This window comes from Aquarana catesbeiana, linkage group LG04 (assembly GCF_042186555.1).
Source record: "Aquarana catesbeiana isolate 2022-GZ linkage group LG04, ASM4218655v1, whole genome shotgun sequence".
Lineage (NCBI taxonomy): Eukaryota > Metazoa > Chordata > Amphibia > Anura > Ranidae > Aquarana > Aquarana catesbeiana.
The window spans coordinates 466,172,093-466,187,592 of record NC_133327.1 but is presented as its reverse complement, the minus strand read 5'-3'; the positions used below and the strand labels follow the sequence as shown (position 1 = coordinate 466,187,592).

General features: G+C 43.8%; 1 protein-coding gene across 8 annotated transcripts in view; it reads left to right on the top strand.

The window, feature by feature from the left end:
• The window catches only part of ARID4B (AT-rich interaction domain 4B), a 1,373,103-nt gene extending 1,358,519 nt beyond the window's left edge, over positions 1-14,584 (top strand). For all 8 annotated transcript variants that reach the window (XM_073627572.1, XM_073627571.1, XM_073627570.1 and 5 more), the window contains one exon: positions 9,078-14,584. In XM_073627572.1, coding sequence (XP_073483673.1) covers positions 9,078-9,199 — 122 coding nt within the window. In that variant the 3' untranslated portion in view covers positions 9,200-14,584. The remainder of the gene's footprint in view (positions 1-9,077) is intronic.
• The last annotated feature ends 916 nt before the right edge of the window (positions 14,585-15,500 follow it).

The window sequence follows — 15,500 nt, the reverse complement described above, 5'->3', positions numbered from 1 at the left end:
TAAAATGTCCATTCACAGATAGCAATCTCCACAAGGGGATTAGAAGCAAATTCCAGCAAGAGCTACAGTGTATAAAAGAGAAGAAAGGCGCCTCTAAGTCTAGCAATATGGTTACATTTAATGAAGGTACAACATTTAGCAACTCACATGGTTGAGGATTAAAACAGGCACATCCAAGTATGCAGGCATCCGGGGCAAAGCTGTCCACATAGACCGTCCTCCACACCACTGGCTCTCACTGCTGTCAGTCTGCAATCGTGACCGGGAAGACTACCCTGCAGTAGAGCGATCTGAAAGCAAGGCCTGAAGCGCTCGTGGAGCGCAGCGTGGAAGGGATGATGGCGGTGAGGAGGACGGTCTCGCTTTACCTGGGAAGCCTGCATACTTAGATGTGCCTGTTTTATTCATCAACCATGTGAGTTGATAAATGTTGTACCTTCATTAAATGTAACCATATTGCTACACTTAGAGGCGCCTCTCTTCTGTTTTATACTCAGTTGTGAGATGACTCTACTTGTATATCAAGACATCGCTTGTATATCAAGTCAAAATTTATAAAAAAATTTAGCTTGTCTTGCAAAACCCTCTTAAACCAAGTTACTCCCAAACCAAGGTTTTTGCTGGATCTTGCAAGCTGCACCCAGGGTGGATGTGGATCACCAATCAAGCAGCCAGCAGTCACAAGGGATGAGAAGGGATGAGAAGACCACTGTAGGGATAAGCTCGGACCCACTGTGTGGAGATAGTTGGTGAGGTTGAAAAAAGACACAAATCCATCAAGTCCAACCTATGTGTGTGATTATATGTCAGTATTACATTGTATATCCCTGTATGTTGCGGTCGTTCAGGTGCTTATCTAATAGTTTCTTGAAACTATCTCTGCTCCCCGCTGAGACCATTGCCTGTGGAAGGGAATTCCACATCCTTGCAGCTCTTACAGTAAAGATCCCTCTACGTAGTTTAAGGTTAAACCTCTTTTCTTCTAATTTTAATGAGTGGCCACGAGTCTTGTTAAACTCCCTGTTTAACTGGCGGCGTCTCCAGCTCTCTCTCCCGCTCTCACAGAGCTAGCGCAAGAACGAACACAGGATGGGGGCGGGCCGCTACGCGTTTCTCAGGTGCTGCCTCCTTCAGGCAAAACATATAGCTGCCAGTGAGCGCTGACTCACACACTACCTCCCAGTTCTGTTGCTTGTATTCTGTGGTTCTCTAACCATAATACTTCCATCAACTGGGGGATACTGACTATACATTTTACATCCAACCATTGCAAGGAACATTGTAAAGTGTCTTACCAAGCAAATCCTCCATCGACCAGGGGTTCACAAGCTATTGTGGTAACTACCCAGCTGTATGACAAGCCACCTCCACAGAACCAAGAGATTCAGGATATTTGTGATAAGAAGAACGCTGATCAGTTACCTCCTTATTGTCATTATTACTGTTCAATCAAATTGTTTCCAGGGGCAGAAATTCCCTTTGGCCTCATCCCAGTGGCCCCTCTCTGTCCTCATCCCAGGGGCCCTACTCTGTCCTCATCCCAGGAGCCCCACTCTTTCCTCATCCTGGGGGCCCCACTCTGTCCTCATCCCAGGGGCCCCACTCTGTCCTCATTCCAGGGGCCCCTCATTCTGTCCTCATCCCAGGGGCCCCTCATTCTGTCCTCATCCCAGGGGCCCCACTCTGCCCTCATCACAGGGGCCCCACCCTGTCCTCATCCCAGGGGTCCCACCCTGTCCTCATCCCAGGGGCCCCTCTCTGTCCTCATCCCAGGGGCCCCTCTCTGTCCTCATCCCCTAAAAAGTAACTGTAGCAGGGGGCTCAGGACAGTAAGGGCTTGTTTAACTACTTGCCGACCAGCCACCATTGTTATATGGCAGCAGGTCGGCTCTCCTGCGCGAAACGCTGTAGCTGTATGGCACATCGCGCAGTTGAGCGCTTTCACTCACGAGGGCTGGCGGCGCGTGCCCGCAGACTCGATGTCTGCCAGTGACATGCAATCTTTTAGTACAGAGGCAGAACAGGGATCTGCCAGTGTAAACAAGCAGATCCCCGTTCTGATAGGAGACATGACAGAGATCTACTGTTAACAGTGATCTCTGTCATGTCCCTGGTAGCCCATCCCCCCTAAAGTTTAGAACACGCTGAGGGAACACACTTATCTCCTTGATCGCCCCCTAGTGTTAACCCCTTCCCTGCCAGTGTCATTTTTACATTGATCAATGCATTTTTATAGCACTGGTCCCCAAAAAGTGTAGTTTGGGGTCGGAATTGTACGCCGCAATGTCACAGTCCCGCTAAAAATCGCAGATCGCCGCCATTACTAGTAAAAACAATAAAAAAAAATTAAAGTCCATAAATACCATAGTTTGTAGACATGATAACTTTTGCGCAAACCAATAAATATACGCCTATTATGATTTTTTCTTTTTTTTAAACAAACAGAATGTTCCTTTATTGAGACAAAAAGGTCAAGGCATGGTACAAATTTGTCAAAGAATGGACTAAATTAAAAGACATAGTACAGGTGAGCATATTAAGCAGGTAATAAGGTGTACAGCAATTAACCACTTCAGCCCCGGATGAATATACCCCCTTCCTGACCAGAGCACTTTTTGCGATTCGGCACTGCGTCGCTTTAACTGACAATTGCGCGGTCCTGTGACTGGACCTGGTCCTAGGTGGATTGGACCAGAGAGTAGTCGGGTGTAAACAGACAGTGGAGTCGATTTACACCTGGATGCCCATAAAGCAGAGCGGGCTCTGTCCATGTCCACTCTGCAGAAACTGCAGAACCCAACCAAACAAAGCAGTCAAAAATATGTTTGTGATGAACAGGGAGCGCAGAGAGAGAGAGCACTGGGGCGCATAACATCGAACCCGACGATATACAGGAGTGGGCAGCAATAGGGCACAGCAAGGAGAGAGAGTTTACAGGGTAGCAGTATGGCATGGCAAGGAGAAGTAGTCCACAGGGCAGTAAGCATCGGATAACAGTCATAGGTTAGTCATTCACAGGTTGCTGGGACCAGGGAAGGGTGGAGGTCCAGGGTGATCTTTCTGTGGCATCAGGTTACTGGGTAACAGGGCAGTAAGCACAGCCAAAATATAACTGCAAATCCCAGTGTCCAGAAAGTAGCGCACAGTCAATGCGGGCAACAGTCCTAAAACACCTTCTAGTCTCCTTCTATTGGAAACTACAGACATTAGTTCCCCTGTGTCCATCACTGGAGGAAGCTCTGAATAGTCTGCCCCTCTTCTCTTAGCAAAGAGATGTTGTCTGCTAATTTGAATTTACCTGAGATTTCAGCCTCAAGTTGTCCGTACCAAGGTGTCTGGCTCCATCCTGGTACACCATACAATAACTACTGTACTATCTACTGAGAGCATCCTCCTCTTATACCTACTGTGAGGACACAGCAACTCACAGACCAAATTATGTAGATAAACTTCGTTACACACTACCTCTGGATTAGAGGTTATTAATTTCACAAACAAAAATACTATATTTCTGACCTACATTACATTGTTCATTTACTGCCTTTATTGAGGATATGATCCAAAGTTGATATTTGTGGGTAACAAATTTTAATGAACCTTCAGTAACTGTTGTGTTTGCCATGACCCACTTTCTCTTGAGCTTCAGTTTATAGACAAAAAATATCCTGACATTTTTCTGCAGAATTTGCTAGTACAATATAAAATGTATAATTCCATCAATTATAGCAAGCTGCCCTGCTCCAGTGGCAGCATATCAAACCCAAACCACTATATTGCCACTGTCTTAGTAAACTGTTTACTATGCTTCAGTTTGTGAATGAACAGGAAGCCTCTGTACATAGCTCCTCCTGTTCATTCTGCAGTGCAGCTGAGGCTGCAGAGAAAGGACTTAGGACCTGTGTCCCCAATCTTTTTTGCTGTCTTAAAAGTGAGACATCAAGGGTCTGTTTAGATATTTCACCAAATCCCCCAACAGTGTTGTGAAAAAAAATAGTAAAACATAATTTTAAAAAATAATTAAAAAAAGAATGAAGGGCTCACTCAAGTTCTTTGAGCAATTTGTGTGGCTGTAGCCATCTGTTACTCTATGGGAATGCAGCAGCTGTATAAACACAACCAATGACCACCCATGGGTCCTAATTTGACAGGTGTGTGTGAGTGGCCCTGAATGCACACTGGGGATTATTTACTAAAACTAGAGCATGCAAAATCTGCTGACACTCTGCATAGAAACCAATCAGGTTTGGCAGGTTTTATTGCCAAATAACAATTGAACAAGCTGACTTTAGAAGCTGGTTGGCTACCATGTACAGCTGCACAAGATTCTGAGTGCTTCAGTTTTAGTAAATCAACCCCACTGTCCCCATTCAACCCCATTTTGTGTGCTTCATCTTCCAATAATTCTTTTTTATGTATGTTAAAGAAAAGTATGTATAAATTAAAAATAATGTCTATGCTTGGACATTGACAATTTTAAACATTTTTTTTCTGTTCCATTTATTACAAAAGTAAATGAAAGCAGTAGTCCTTGTGACTGGCTTGCATTATAGATTGAGACGATGGCTGTCAAAGTTAGGCTTTTCTGCATTAGAATAGTTCTAGGACATATATACTCTTGGGGCTAACCTGAGCTCCCAAAAGTTTTTTATACTATTCAAGCTGAAAAGCAGTAATAGAGACTTTAAAAAAAAAAATATGCGCCCTGCAAGTTAATCCCATAACGTGCTATTAAATCAGGCATGTCCAAAGTCCGGCCCGCGGGCCACAATTTCGGACTGGCCCGCCTGGTAATTTTGACATATATATCTTTTGTGGCCCCCAACGAATTCCTGAGCGTCCTGTGTAAAAGGAAGTCCCGTCTCCTGCGCTGCCATTGGACAATTGTTTTGTCCATCATAGGAGGCGGGACTTTCAATTAAAGAGGCTCCCGATAAAAACAGGAGTTTCTCCTGTATGTCTGTTGGCGTTCGTCCCGCCCCCTCCCTGTCTCCTCCAAGGCTGCAGATGGACATGAATCAGGCTGCACTGACGGCAATGGTGAGTGCATTCATGTCAATATGGTGGGGGCTGCATTCATGTCAATACGGTGGGGGCTGCATTCATGTCAACACGGTGGGGGCTGCATTCATGTCAACACGGTGTGGGCTGCATTCATGTCAACACAGTGGGGGCTGCATTCATGTCAATACGGTGGGGGCTGCATTCATGTCGATACGGTGGGGGCTGCATTCATGTCGATACGGTGGGGGCTGCATTCATGTCAATACGGTGGGGGCTGCATTTATGTCAATACGGTGGGGGCTGCATTCATGTCAATACGGTGGGGGCTGCATTCACGTCAATACGGTGGGGGGCTGCATTCACGTCAATACGGGTGGGGGGCTGCATTCACGTCAATACGGTGGGGGCTGCATTCACATCAATAGGTGGGGGCTGCATTCACGTCAATGCGGTGGGGGCTGCATTCACGTCAATACGGTGGGGGCCGCATTCACGTCAATACGGTGGGGGCCGCATTCACGTCAATACGGTGGGGGCCGCATTCACGTCAATACGGTGGGGGCCGCATTCACGGCAATACGGTGGGGGCCGCATTCACGGCAATACGGTGGGGGCCGCATTCACGGCAATACGGTGGGGGCCGCATTCACGGCAATACGGTGGGGGCTGTATTCATGGCAATGGTGTGAGGGCTGCAGATGGGCACTGATTAGGCTGCATTGATGGGCACTGACCCTTATTTTGCTTCACAGTTATTTATTTAAAATTTAAGATTTTTTTTCCTGAAACTTCCTTTTTAAAGTGAAGGTGCGTGTTATAAGCCGATTAAATACGGTATATCCAAATAACACGCCCGAGCTCATCTATTCACCACACACAGCACAAAGGCAAGAGAATTCTTGTTGGGCCGTGTATTAGCGCTCGGACGGACACACTTAGACCAAATTTTAATGGTTTAAAGAATGTCGGGCAAAATGGTCGGCCCTCAAGCATGTTCTCTTTATCAAATCTGGCCCTCTTTGAAAAAAGTTTGGACACCCCTGTATTATATACTGCATACTAAGACATTATGACAGACGAACCTGTAAAAGGGATCCCTCCTGCAGTGCGTTATCACTGCTGACAGGGCTTCCATCTTCACCTGGTCTTCCTTATGGGTTTGCGGGCTCCAGCCATTTGAATGGCTGAGCCATGATGACCACACTCCCGTGCATGTGCACAGGAGTCATGGCCGCAGCACAGTGTTTTGGATTAATGGTGAATATGTATGTAGTATGCTACAATCAATCAAATTATATAAATGTACACAGATGAATCGAAAAACTTTCTGTGTTCATTACTTCTCCATCAAAATCAATAGCACAACTATCAGTTCCTCCCCTCAAGCCAGAGTGCTAGAATTAATTCTTGACTCTGACCTCTCCTTTGAGCCCCACATCCAATCACTGTTCAAATCTTACCATCTTAAAGTGATTGTAAATGCTCACTTTTTTCATTAAAATAACAAACATGTTATACTTACTTGCTCTGTGCAATGGTTTTGCACAGAGCAGCCCGGATCCTTCTCTTCTTGTATCCCCCTATTACCTTGGGGAGATGCAGACTAGAATACTGCAATTACTGAGCAGCAAATGATATTCCCTGTGATGTATTTCAGTTATCTTGCAAACCTGGCCTGTTAGTGGGTCCTGAGGACAGGGGTTGAGAACCACTGCTCTGAGCAAGCCGCCTAGTTATCTCTCACCTCAACTACTGCAACTCCTTTTTCATTGGCCTACCTATACACAGACTATCTCCTCAGTCTATCGTGAATGCTGTTGCTAGACTCATCCACCTTACCAGCCATTTGTTCTTAACCATCCCTCTCTGTTAGGCCCCTTTCACACTGGGGCGGTGGGGGCATCGGCGGTAAAACGCCACTATTTTTATTCGGCCACTAGCGGGCGGTTTTAACCCCCGCTAGCGGCCGAAAAAGGGTTACGACCTCCCGCAAAACGCCGCTACAGCGGCACTATGCCGGCGGTATAGCCGCACTGCCCCATTGATTTCAATGGGCAGGAGCGGTGCTCCTTCACCGCTCCAAAGATGCTGTTTGCAGGAGTATTTTTCCCTCCTGCCAGCGCACCGCTCCAGTGTGAAAGCCCTCAGGCTTTCACACTGGAGACACAGCAGCGGCAGTTTCAGGTCGGTTTGCAGGAGCTATTTTTAGTGCAATAGCGCCTGCAAACCGCCCCCGTGTAAAAGGAGCCTAATGCCTCGTACACACGATCGGACTTTCAAGCAGACTTGGTCCGACGGTCTTTCCGCCGGACTTTCCGGCGGACTACCTGAACGGACGGACTTGCCTACACACGACCGGACTTTCCGGCAGGCTAGGTCCGCCCGTCTTTCCAACGGACTTTCGCCGGAGTTACGGCGGACTTTCAGAATGAACGGACTTGCCCACACACGGCCAAGTCCGTTCATTTTGAACGTGACTCTGGTACGACGGGACTAGAAAACCAGGCCCTTAAGTCTGGTATGGATTATAAAGGGAACCCCCTACGCCGAAAAAAAGGCGTGGGGTCCCCCCTAAAATCCATACCAGACCCCGATCCGAGCACGCAGCCCGGCCGGTCAGGAAAGGGGGTGGGGACGAGCGAGCAGCCAAGGTTGTTGGGAAGAGGCCCTTGTCCTCATCAACATGGGGGGTGGGTGCTTTGGGGGAAGGGGGCGCCCTGCAGGCCCCCCCCCCCCACCCCAAAGCACCTTGTCCGAATGTTGATGAGGACAAGGGCCTCTTCCCGACAACCCTGGCCGTTGGTTGTCGGGGTCTGCGGGCGGGGGGCTTATCGGAATCCGGGATCCCCCTATAATAAGAGGGCCCCCAGATCCCGGCCCCCCACCCTATGTGAATGAGTATTGGGTACATGGTACCCTTACCCATTTACCTAGGGAAAAAGTGTCAATAATAGAACACACTACACAGGTTTTTTAAATAATTTATTAGACAGCTCCGGGGGGGGTCTTCCTCTGGCTTCGGGGGTCCCTCCGGTTCCTCTTCTCCCGGCGTCTGGTTGGTTGTTCTCCGCTCTCTCTGGCCTCTTCTCCCGGTGTTCCAGTTCTTCTGCCGGTTCCTCCGCTGTCTTGATGCCGCTCTTTTGCCAGCGGAGGCCCGGACTTCTGGCTTCTTGTCTTCTTGGCTTCTTCCCTCTTCTCTTCTCCAGATGTTGACACGACGGTCTGTCCGGCTGGACTGCTCTCTGAGCGCTCCGCTGTGACTTATATAGGCGGAGACCCCGCCCCCTTATGATGTCACAGTCCCTGAGCATGCTGGGACTGTGACATTTTAGGGGGCGTGGTCACCGGGTATGCCTCGCGCTCGCCTCAATAGGAAAATTTGTTTTTCCTATTGCAGCGAGCGCGAGATGCAATACCATCCCTGCGTCGTATCTGGTCCGTCGGACCAGCATACAGACGAACGGGCTTTCCGTCGGACCAGCATACAGACGAACGGGCTTTTCGTCAGGAACGGAGTCCGACGGAAAGATTTAAAACATGTTTCAAATCTAGGTCCGGCGGATTTCTGGGAAAAAAAAGTCCGCCGAAGCCTACACACGTTCGGATTGTCCACCGGACCAAGTATGCCGGAAAGTCCGCTCGTGTGTGAACGGCATTAGTCTTTCCACTGGCTTCTTCTCACCTAACAAATACAATTCAAAATGATAACATACAAAGCCATCCAAAACTCTACCCCAAGCTACCAGCCTTATCTCAAAATATCATAAAAACCATCCTCTCTGCTCTCCACTCTACTCGACACCCTACTTTCTAGTTCCTTTACCACCACTTTACTTTCTCCATCAGATCATCCGTTACAGTTAACGTATTTTGTATCACTTGCCCATCCCTTTAGATTATAATCCCTCAAAAACAGGGCCTTCTTAACCTCCAGTATTGAATTGTATTATAACTGTACCACCTGCATTTATTTTTAAAGCACTGCAGAAACTGTTAGATGATATAAACCCTGTATAATATTTAATTTCCTTTAGAGTTGCTAATATGTGTTTTTTTGTTTTTGTTTTTTTTTACAGGTGCAGTCCTCTCCACAATGTCGCCATCTTCAAATTCTGTTACTGCAGCTGTTATGTTGACCTTAGCAGAGCCATCACTTTCAACCTCATCACAGAATGCAGTGGTAGTTGAATGCAGGTGACAGAGGGACTTGTCAGAACACTTTGCATTCACTGTAGTTCAACTTCTTGAGGTCATGAACTTATTTTTATACTGCACAGTAACACAAAAACAGATGGGCACTATTTTGTATTGCATTTTGATGTTTTGTCCATGCCCTTAAGTGTGCTTTTGATGAAGTACAATTAAACTGCTTTTCTTTAAGCAATAATCATTTACTACTAATCTAAGTTGTGCTTTAGCTTCTGATACTTTCCACTGTGAAAGCAAAACATTTTACTGTTTGTATTGTGAGAATTATGTATTATGAGGATACTTTAGAAAGTGCTTGACATACAAACTCCTTTTTTTTTTTGTTGCAGCAATCATGCCACTGATTTTGCTTGCATGCAGAGCAGTTGCACTGTGACAATGAAAAATGGAGGTCTGATTTGTGTAATTGGTGACAGTGAGGATAGTACCTGTACATAAAAGTCTGCTAGGAAGTAAGAATACTCCTTTCTACTGCATATAACAGGTTATTAGGACAAATTATTTGCAGATATTAGTTACAGTGGAATTCTCAATGAGGGTGTCATTTATTTGTAATTAGTTTGTGCAGTACAAAATACTACTGATACCACTAATGTACTGATGCATTTATTTCTTTAGGTTTCCCTAAAATAATTAGGCCCACTTGACAAAGATATTTGTAAGCCGTAAGAAGAGGCGTTTTTCAAAATAAAGTAATTGTAGCTCTATAAACGCCAGTCAGTCATAAATGTTTTTGTCTATGTCATAGGCATATACACTCTTCTAGACACTTCTATATGTTTACTCACTAATTAAAGTGTAACTCCACTTTTGTTGGGAAAAAACACTCCCCTCGGTGAGCTATGTACATTGCAAGGAGTATAACAAACTTTGTTGCAGATTCCTACCTTTTGTTATGCTGAAAAAATACATGTGTGTTTTTCTCTGCCTCTGTTCTGAGTGGGTCTAATGGGAGTGGTTTCATAATTGTCAGGTGTGACAGCAGCAGGGCACTAATGAGGAAGTCTGCTGGGCCTGCATCCCTTTAGACGGGTTCCTATTGAAAGTATCTCTCCAAAAATTACATTTTAGTTGCAGTTAATGCATGAAATCTAACTTGTATCTTAGTGCAGATTTCTGGGAAAAATTGTGAGCCACTCACACAAGCAGGAAATTATGTTTCTTGGGAGTGGTCAGTACATACTGTGTACAGAACAACCCTAGGTAGCCATATTGCAATGCACTCTCAGAAAATTACAGAGTTGCAGATTGAAAAGGAAAGGTAATTTTTAAAAACATTCAATTACAATATGATTAGTGTCACAATTATATGTGCTATATTATTTTTTCTCTATTTGCTATTTTTCCCCCCCACAAAAGTGGAATTGCGTTGTGTTTTACTTTTTCCAGTGATATTATTGCATAACAGAATGTATTGGTTTGAAAGAGTTATTATTTCCACATCAAAAGAAACATGCTTTCAGGTTTACAGATTTTATTCATCTTGCTCGCTTTAAAATTAACACTTTTTTTCTATGTCCTGACATTGTGACACTTTGGGGAAAAGTTGTGTTTATACATTGTGTGAACCAAATGTGGTTTTAAGTGATAATTTTATGGATTTGATTTTCTTACTGTGCCATTTATAGCACATAGACTACAGTATATAGCATGACCAGATTATACCTTTAACCACTTGCCCACTGGGCTCTTATACCCCCTTCCTAACAGGCCAATTTTCAGCTTTCAGTGCTCTCACAATTTGAATGACAATTAGTCAGCCATGCAACACTGTACCAATTTGACATTTTTGTCCCTTTTTTCACACAAACGGAGCTTTCTTTTGGTGGTATTGAATCACCACTGGGTTTTTTATTTTTTGTGAAAATTTTGTAAAAAAAATTATTTTTCTTCATTTCTGTTACAACATTTTGCAAATTAGTAATTTTTCTTTATATTATTTGGCCAAAATTTATACTGCTACATATCTTTGGTAAAAAAATAACCAAAATCAGTGTATATTTGGTCTTTGTGAAAGTTATAGAGACTAAAGCTATGGTGCCAATCACTGAAAATTGATCACACCTGATGTACTGATGGCCTATCTCATTTCTTGAGACACTAATGGCCCGTACACACGATCCGAATATCGTACGAAAACGGTCGTCCGAGGAAGGATCGTACGATTTTCGGATCGTGTGTACACTACTTTCGACAGCTGATCACGATCATTCATCTGATCTTATTCGATCGGGCATGCACAAAAATTTTCCTCGTACAATTCCAGATCATACGATTTTCATTCAGTCAGTATGGTTGTCGTCCGAAAATTCAGTACAAATACATTACAACACATGACATCACTTCCGATTTTTTTTCTGTCGTACGAGAATTTTTGTGACTTTATAGCTATTCAACTTCTACTTGCGACTATTAAGCGAAATCGTACGATATTCGGATCATGTGTACGGGCCATAAGGCTGGCCATACACTATACAATTTTCTTATTAAATTTTCTTTAGATTTAACTTCAACTATGTAGTGCAAGGGCCTGCCTGCCTGACTGCATACACATTGAAAATGTTTAGGCTTGACCTCATATTATATGGTTTTGGTAAATCTAAAGGAAAATTGTATAATGTATGTACAGACTAACAAGCCAGGACAGTACAAATACCCCCCAAATGACCCCTTTTTGGAAAGTAGGTATTTAGTAAGAGGCATGGTGAGTTTTTTGACATTGTAAATTTTTCCCACAATTCTTTGCAAAATTAAGATTTTTTTTTCACAAAATTGTCATATTACAGGTTATTTCTCTCACATGGCATATGCATACTTGCAACTACACCCCAAAACACATTCTGCTGCTACTCCTGTGTATGGCAATACCACATATGAGACTTTTTCACAGACTGGCAACATACAGGGAGCACCGTCAGGGGTTCTAGGGACATAAATTACACATCTAATTTCCTGACTACCTATTATATAATTTTGTGAGGCACTGTAGTGGCACTGATGAGCACTGTAGTGGCACTGATGAGCACTGTAGTGGCACTGATGAGCACTGTAGTGGCACTGTATTAGCACTGATGGGCACTCTAGAGGCACTGATGGGCACTGTAGAGGCACTGATGGGCACTGTAGAGGCACTGATAGGCATTGTAGTGGCATGGATGAGCACCGATGTGACACAGATGAGCACGGGTGTGGCATGGATGAGTCACAGGTGAGCACTGATGTGGCATGGATGAGTCACGGATGAGCATGGTTGTGGCACGGATGAGCACTGATGTGGCATGGATGAGCACTGATGTGGCACGGATGAGCACTGATGTGGCATGAATGTGGCACGGATGAGTACTGATGTGGCATGGATGAGTACTGATGTATTACGGATGAGCACTAATGTGGCACACATGAGCACTGATGTGGCACGGATGAGCACTGATGTGGCATGGATGAGCACTGATGTGGCACAGATGACTACTGATGTGGCATGAATGTGGCACGAATAAGTACTGATGTGGCGTGGATGTGGCACGGATGAGTACTGATGTGGCATGGATGAACACTGATGTGGCATTAATATGGCAAAGTTGAGCACTGATGTGGCACGGGTGAGGCCCGGATGTGCACTGATGTGGCATGGATGAGTACTGATGTGGCATGGATGAGTACTGATATGGCATGGATAAGTACTGATGTGGCACGGATGAGTACTGGTGGAGCATGGATGAGCACTGATGAGGCATGAATTGGCTGGGATGAGCACTGATGAGGCACAGATGGGCACTGCTGTGGCATGGATGGGCACGAATGAGGTATGGATGAGCACGGGAGAGGCATAAATGGGCACAGATCAACGCTTTGGACACTCAGATCTAGCCCACTCGCACTGCTGCACTGGTTCCCATCTCTCCTCACATGCTGTACCAATCGGTGTGAGGAGAGAGCTGAACCAGACATGCGCCGGTTTGTTAACAAGTGGTCGCGCCATCATTGGGCTGCTGTCATTGGCCCTTTACCCCGATCTGGACCCGGCGTTCACAGACCCTTCCGTGTTGTACCCGTCATTTGGCTATTGCTAATGGTTAATGAAGGATCCATATGCTCTATATAAGGTTCAAGAAATGGCTTACTAAAAACAACTATGATGGATAGGAGCAAATGTCTGTTAATATCTCATCCAATCAGCTTCAATCAACATCATGACTTGTTTAAATTGCCAACTGAAAGAATATTCTGGTGATTTTAAAGTGGTGTTCCGGCCGAAATTATACTTTTTAAATAAAAATACCCCTATAATACACAAGCTTAATGTATTCTAGTAAAGTTAGTCTGTAAACTAAGGTCTGTTCTGTTAGTTTATAGCAGTAGTTTGTTATTTTATAAACTTGCAGCAGGCTGTGGCCATCTTAAGCGTGGGCATCTGAAGCCAGACTGTATTTCTTCCTGGATCTCATCCTTGCAGATCTCGCACATGCTCAGTGCAGCACAAGCAGTGTAATAGGTTTCAGGTCAGGTTTCCATAGTAACGGCAGTGTCAGAGGAAGTTGCAGCCCCTTCCCAGAAGGCATTGCAAACAGGAAATGATGCGATGGGCCACGGCCAGGGAGGAGGAAGTGAAAAATGAATACAGTAGGTGCTGAGAAAAAAAAAATATCCAATTCGTTTACAGTGCACAGTTTAGTGAGGGATGCTGAAGAGTTGTAAAAGTGGGTGGAACTCCACTTTAAATATGTAACTGGTAATTTTTGAGAAATTTTATGGTAAACAAAATTGTACAAGGCCTGTGATCTTAGTCTAGTTTTATGTTCTGTCCCTTATAAATATTTTTGACCTTTTTTGCTGCCTTTTGAATTAAAAAAAAAAATCAAAGGCAAATTTGGTCTATTGCCACAAAAAGAAGCCAGTAAAATATTTATAGAGTAAAATAGTTCTAATCATTAAACATAATTTGTATATGCCATGATCCATTACCCCACTGTAAATTTGTGACTTTGGTATTTGTGCATTAATTGCTGGAATTATAATCAAAACATTGTTAATACAAAATTTACACTAGTTTATTTTATGTCTGTTTTTTTAGCCATTAATAACTTTTTCCAAACTAAGTTGATTTGTTTATTTCCTTTTAAAATTGTAAATCTTAAATTGCGTATTTGTTTTTTTACCTATTTTGCTGTTATATTTACACCTTTTCTGTTATATAATATACTTATTTTAGCACAAATGTTTTGCTGGACCATCAGATTTTGGAAAGTTAGAAAAATGCCTTGTACCTTTATAATAAGGCTTACAATATTAAAAGTCATATAGGTGGCAATCCTGTACTATACTGTAAAAATGTAATAATACGTCTGTCAAATAAAATGCCATAATTTGAGAATCGCTTCTTTTTTAACATTCATTATATTTGAAAACAGAGGGCTTATCTGGAAAAATAAATTGCACCATCTCTGCCTGCCCCTTCCGCCCCAACAATTCATAATTTCTCTAGCTTTCTGGTGAAAGTTAGTTTTTATCCACAGAGATGCGCTCACTGGAAAGTGTTTGTGGAGTTTGGGGCTCATCTCTAAGTGTGTGTCTTAACCACTTCAGCTTTCACACCTGTGTACCCCATATGGACGAGAGCAATATATACATTTTTTCTAAGAACCTGTTTATTCGGCAACAACTTTGTGATCATGTTAGATAATACAGTGCATCTGGAAACTATTCACAGCACTTCACTTTTTCCACATTTTGTTAAGGTACATCCTCCTATCACAGTTTGGAATGGCGGCAAGGATGGGAAGTGTCAATATAATGGGGGATTTTATTTATCCAAATATAGACTGGGCCAAAGGAACCGTGCATTTGTCTATGGCATATAATTTCCTAAATATATTGCAGGACAATTTCATGGGTCAGATGGTGAACGCACCAACAAGAAACAATGCGTTACTAGACCTACTGATTACTAACAATACAGACCCGATCGCAGATGTGGAAATATGGGGCAACTTATGAAACGGCGGCCACAGGTCAATTAGTTTCAGTATAAATCACAGAAATAGGAACCACAAAGGTAATACAAAGACACTGAATTTCAAGAGAAACAACTTCCCTAAACTGCACTCTTTACTAGAAAATATCCTAGGAAACAAAGAACACGGAGGAAAAATAAGAGCATTCCAACGGGAAATAAATTTAAAAGAGCTAATAAAAATCCTGGGTGGCTCCACTCCAACGTAAAAATGCATATAGAAGCAAAGGAAAGGCCTTCAAAAAATACAAAGCTAAGGGGTCATTGTCAGCATTCCAGC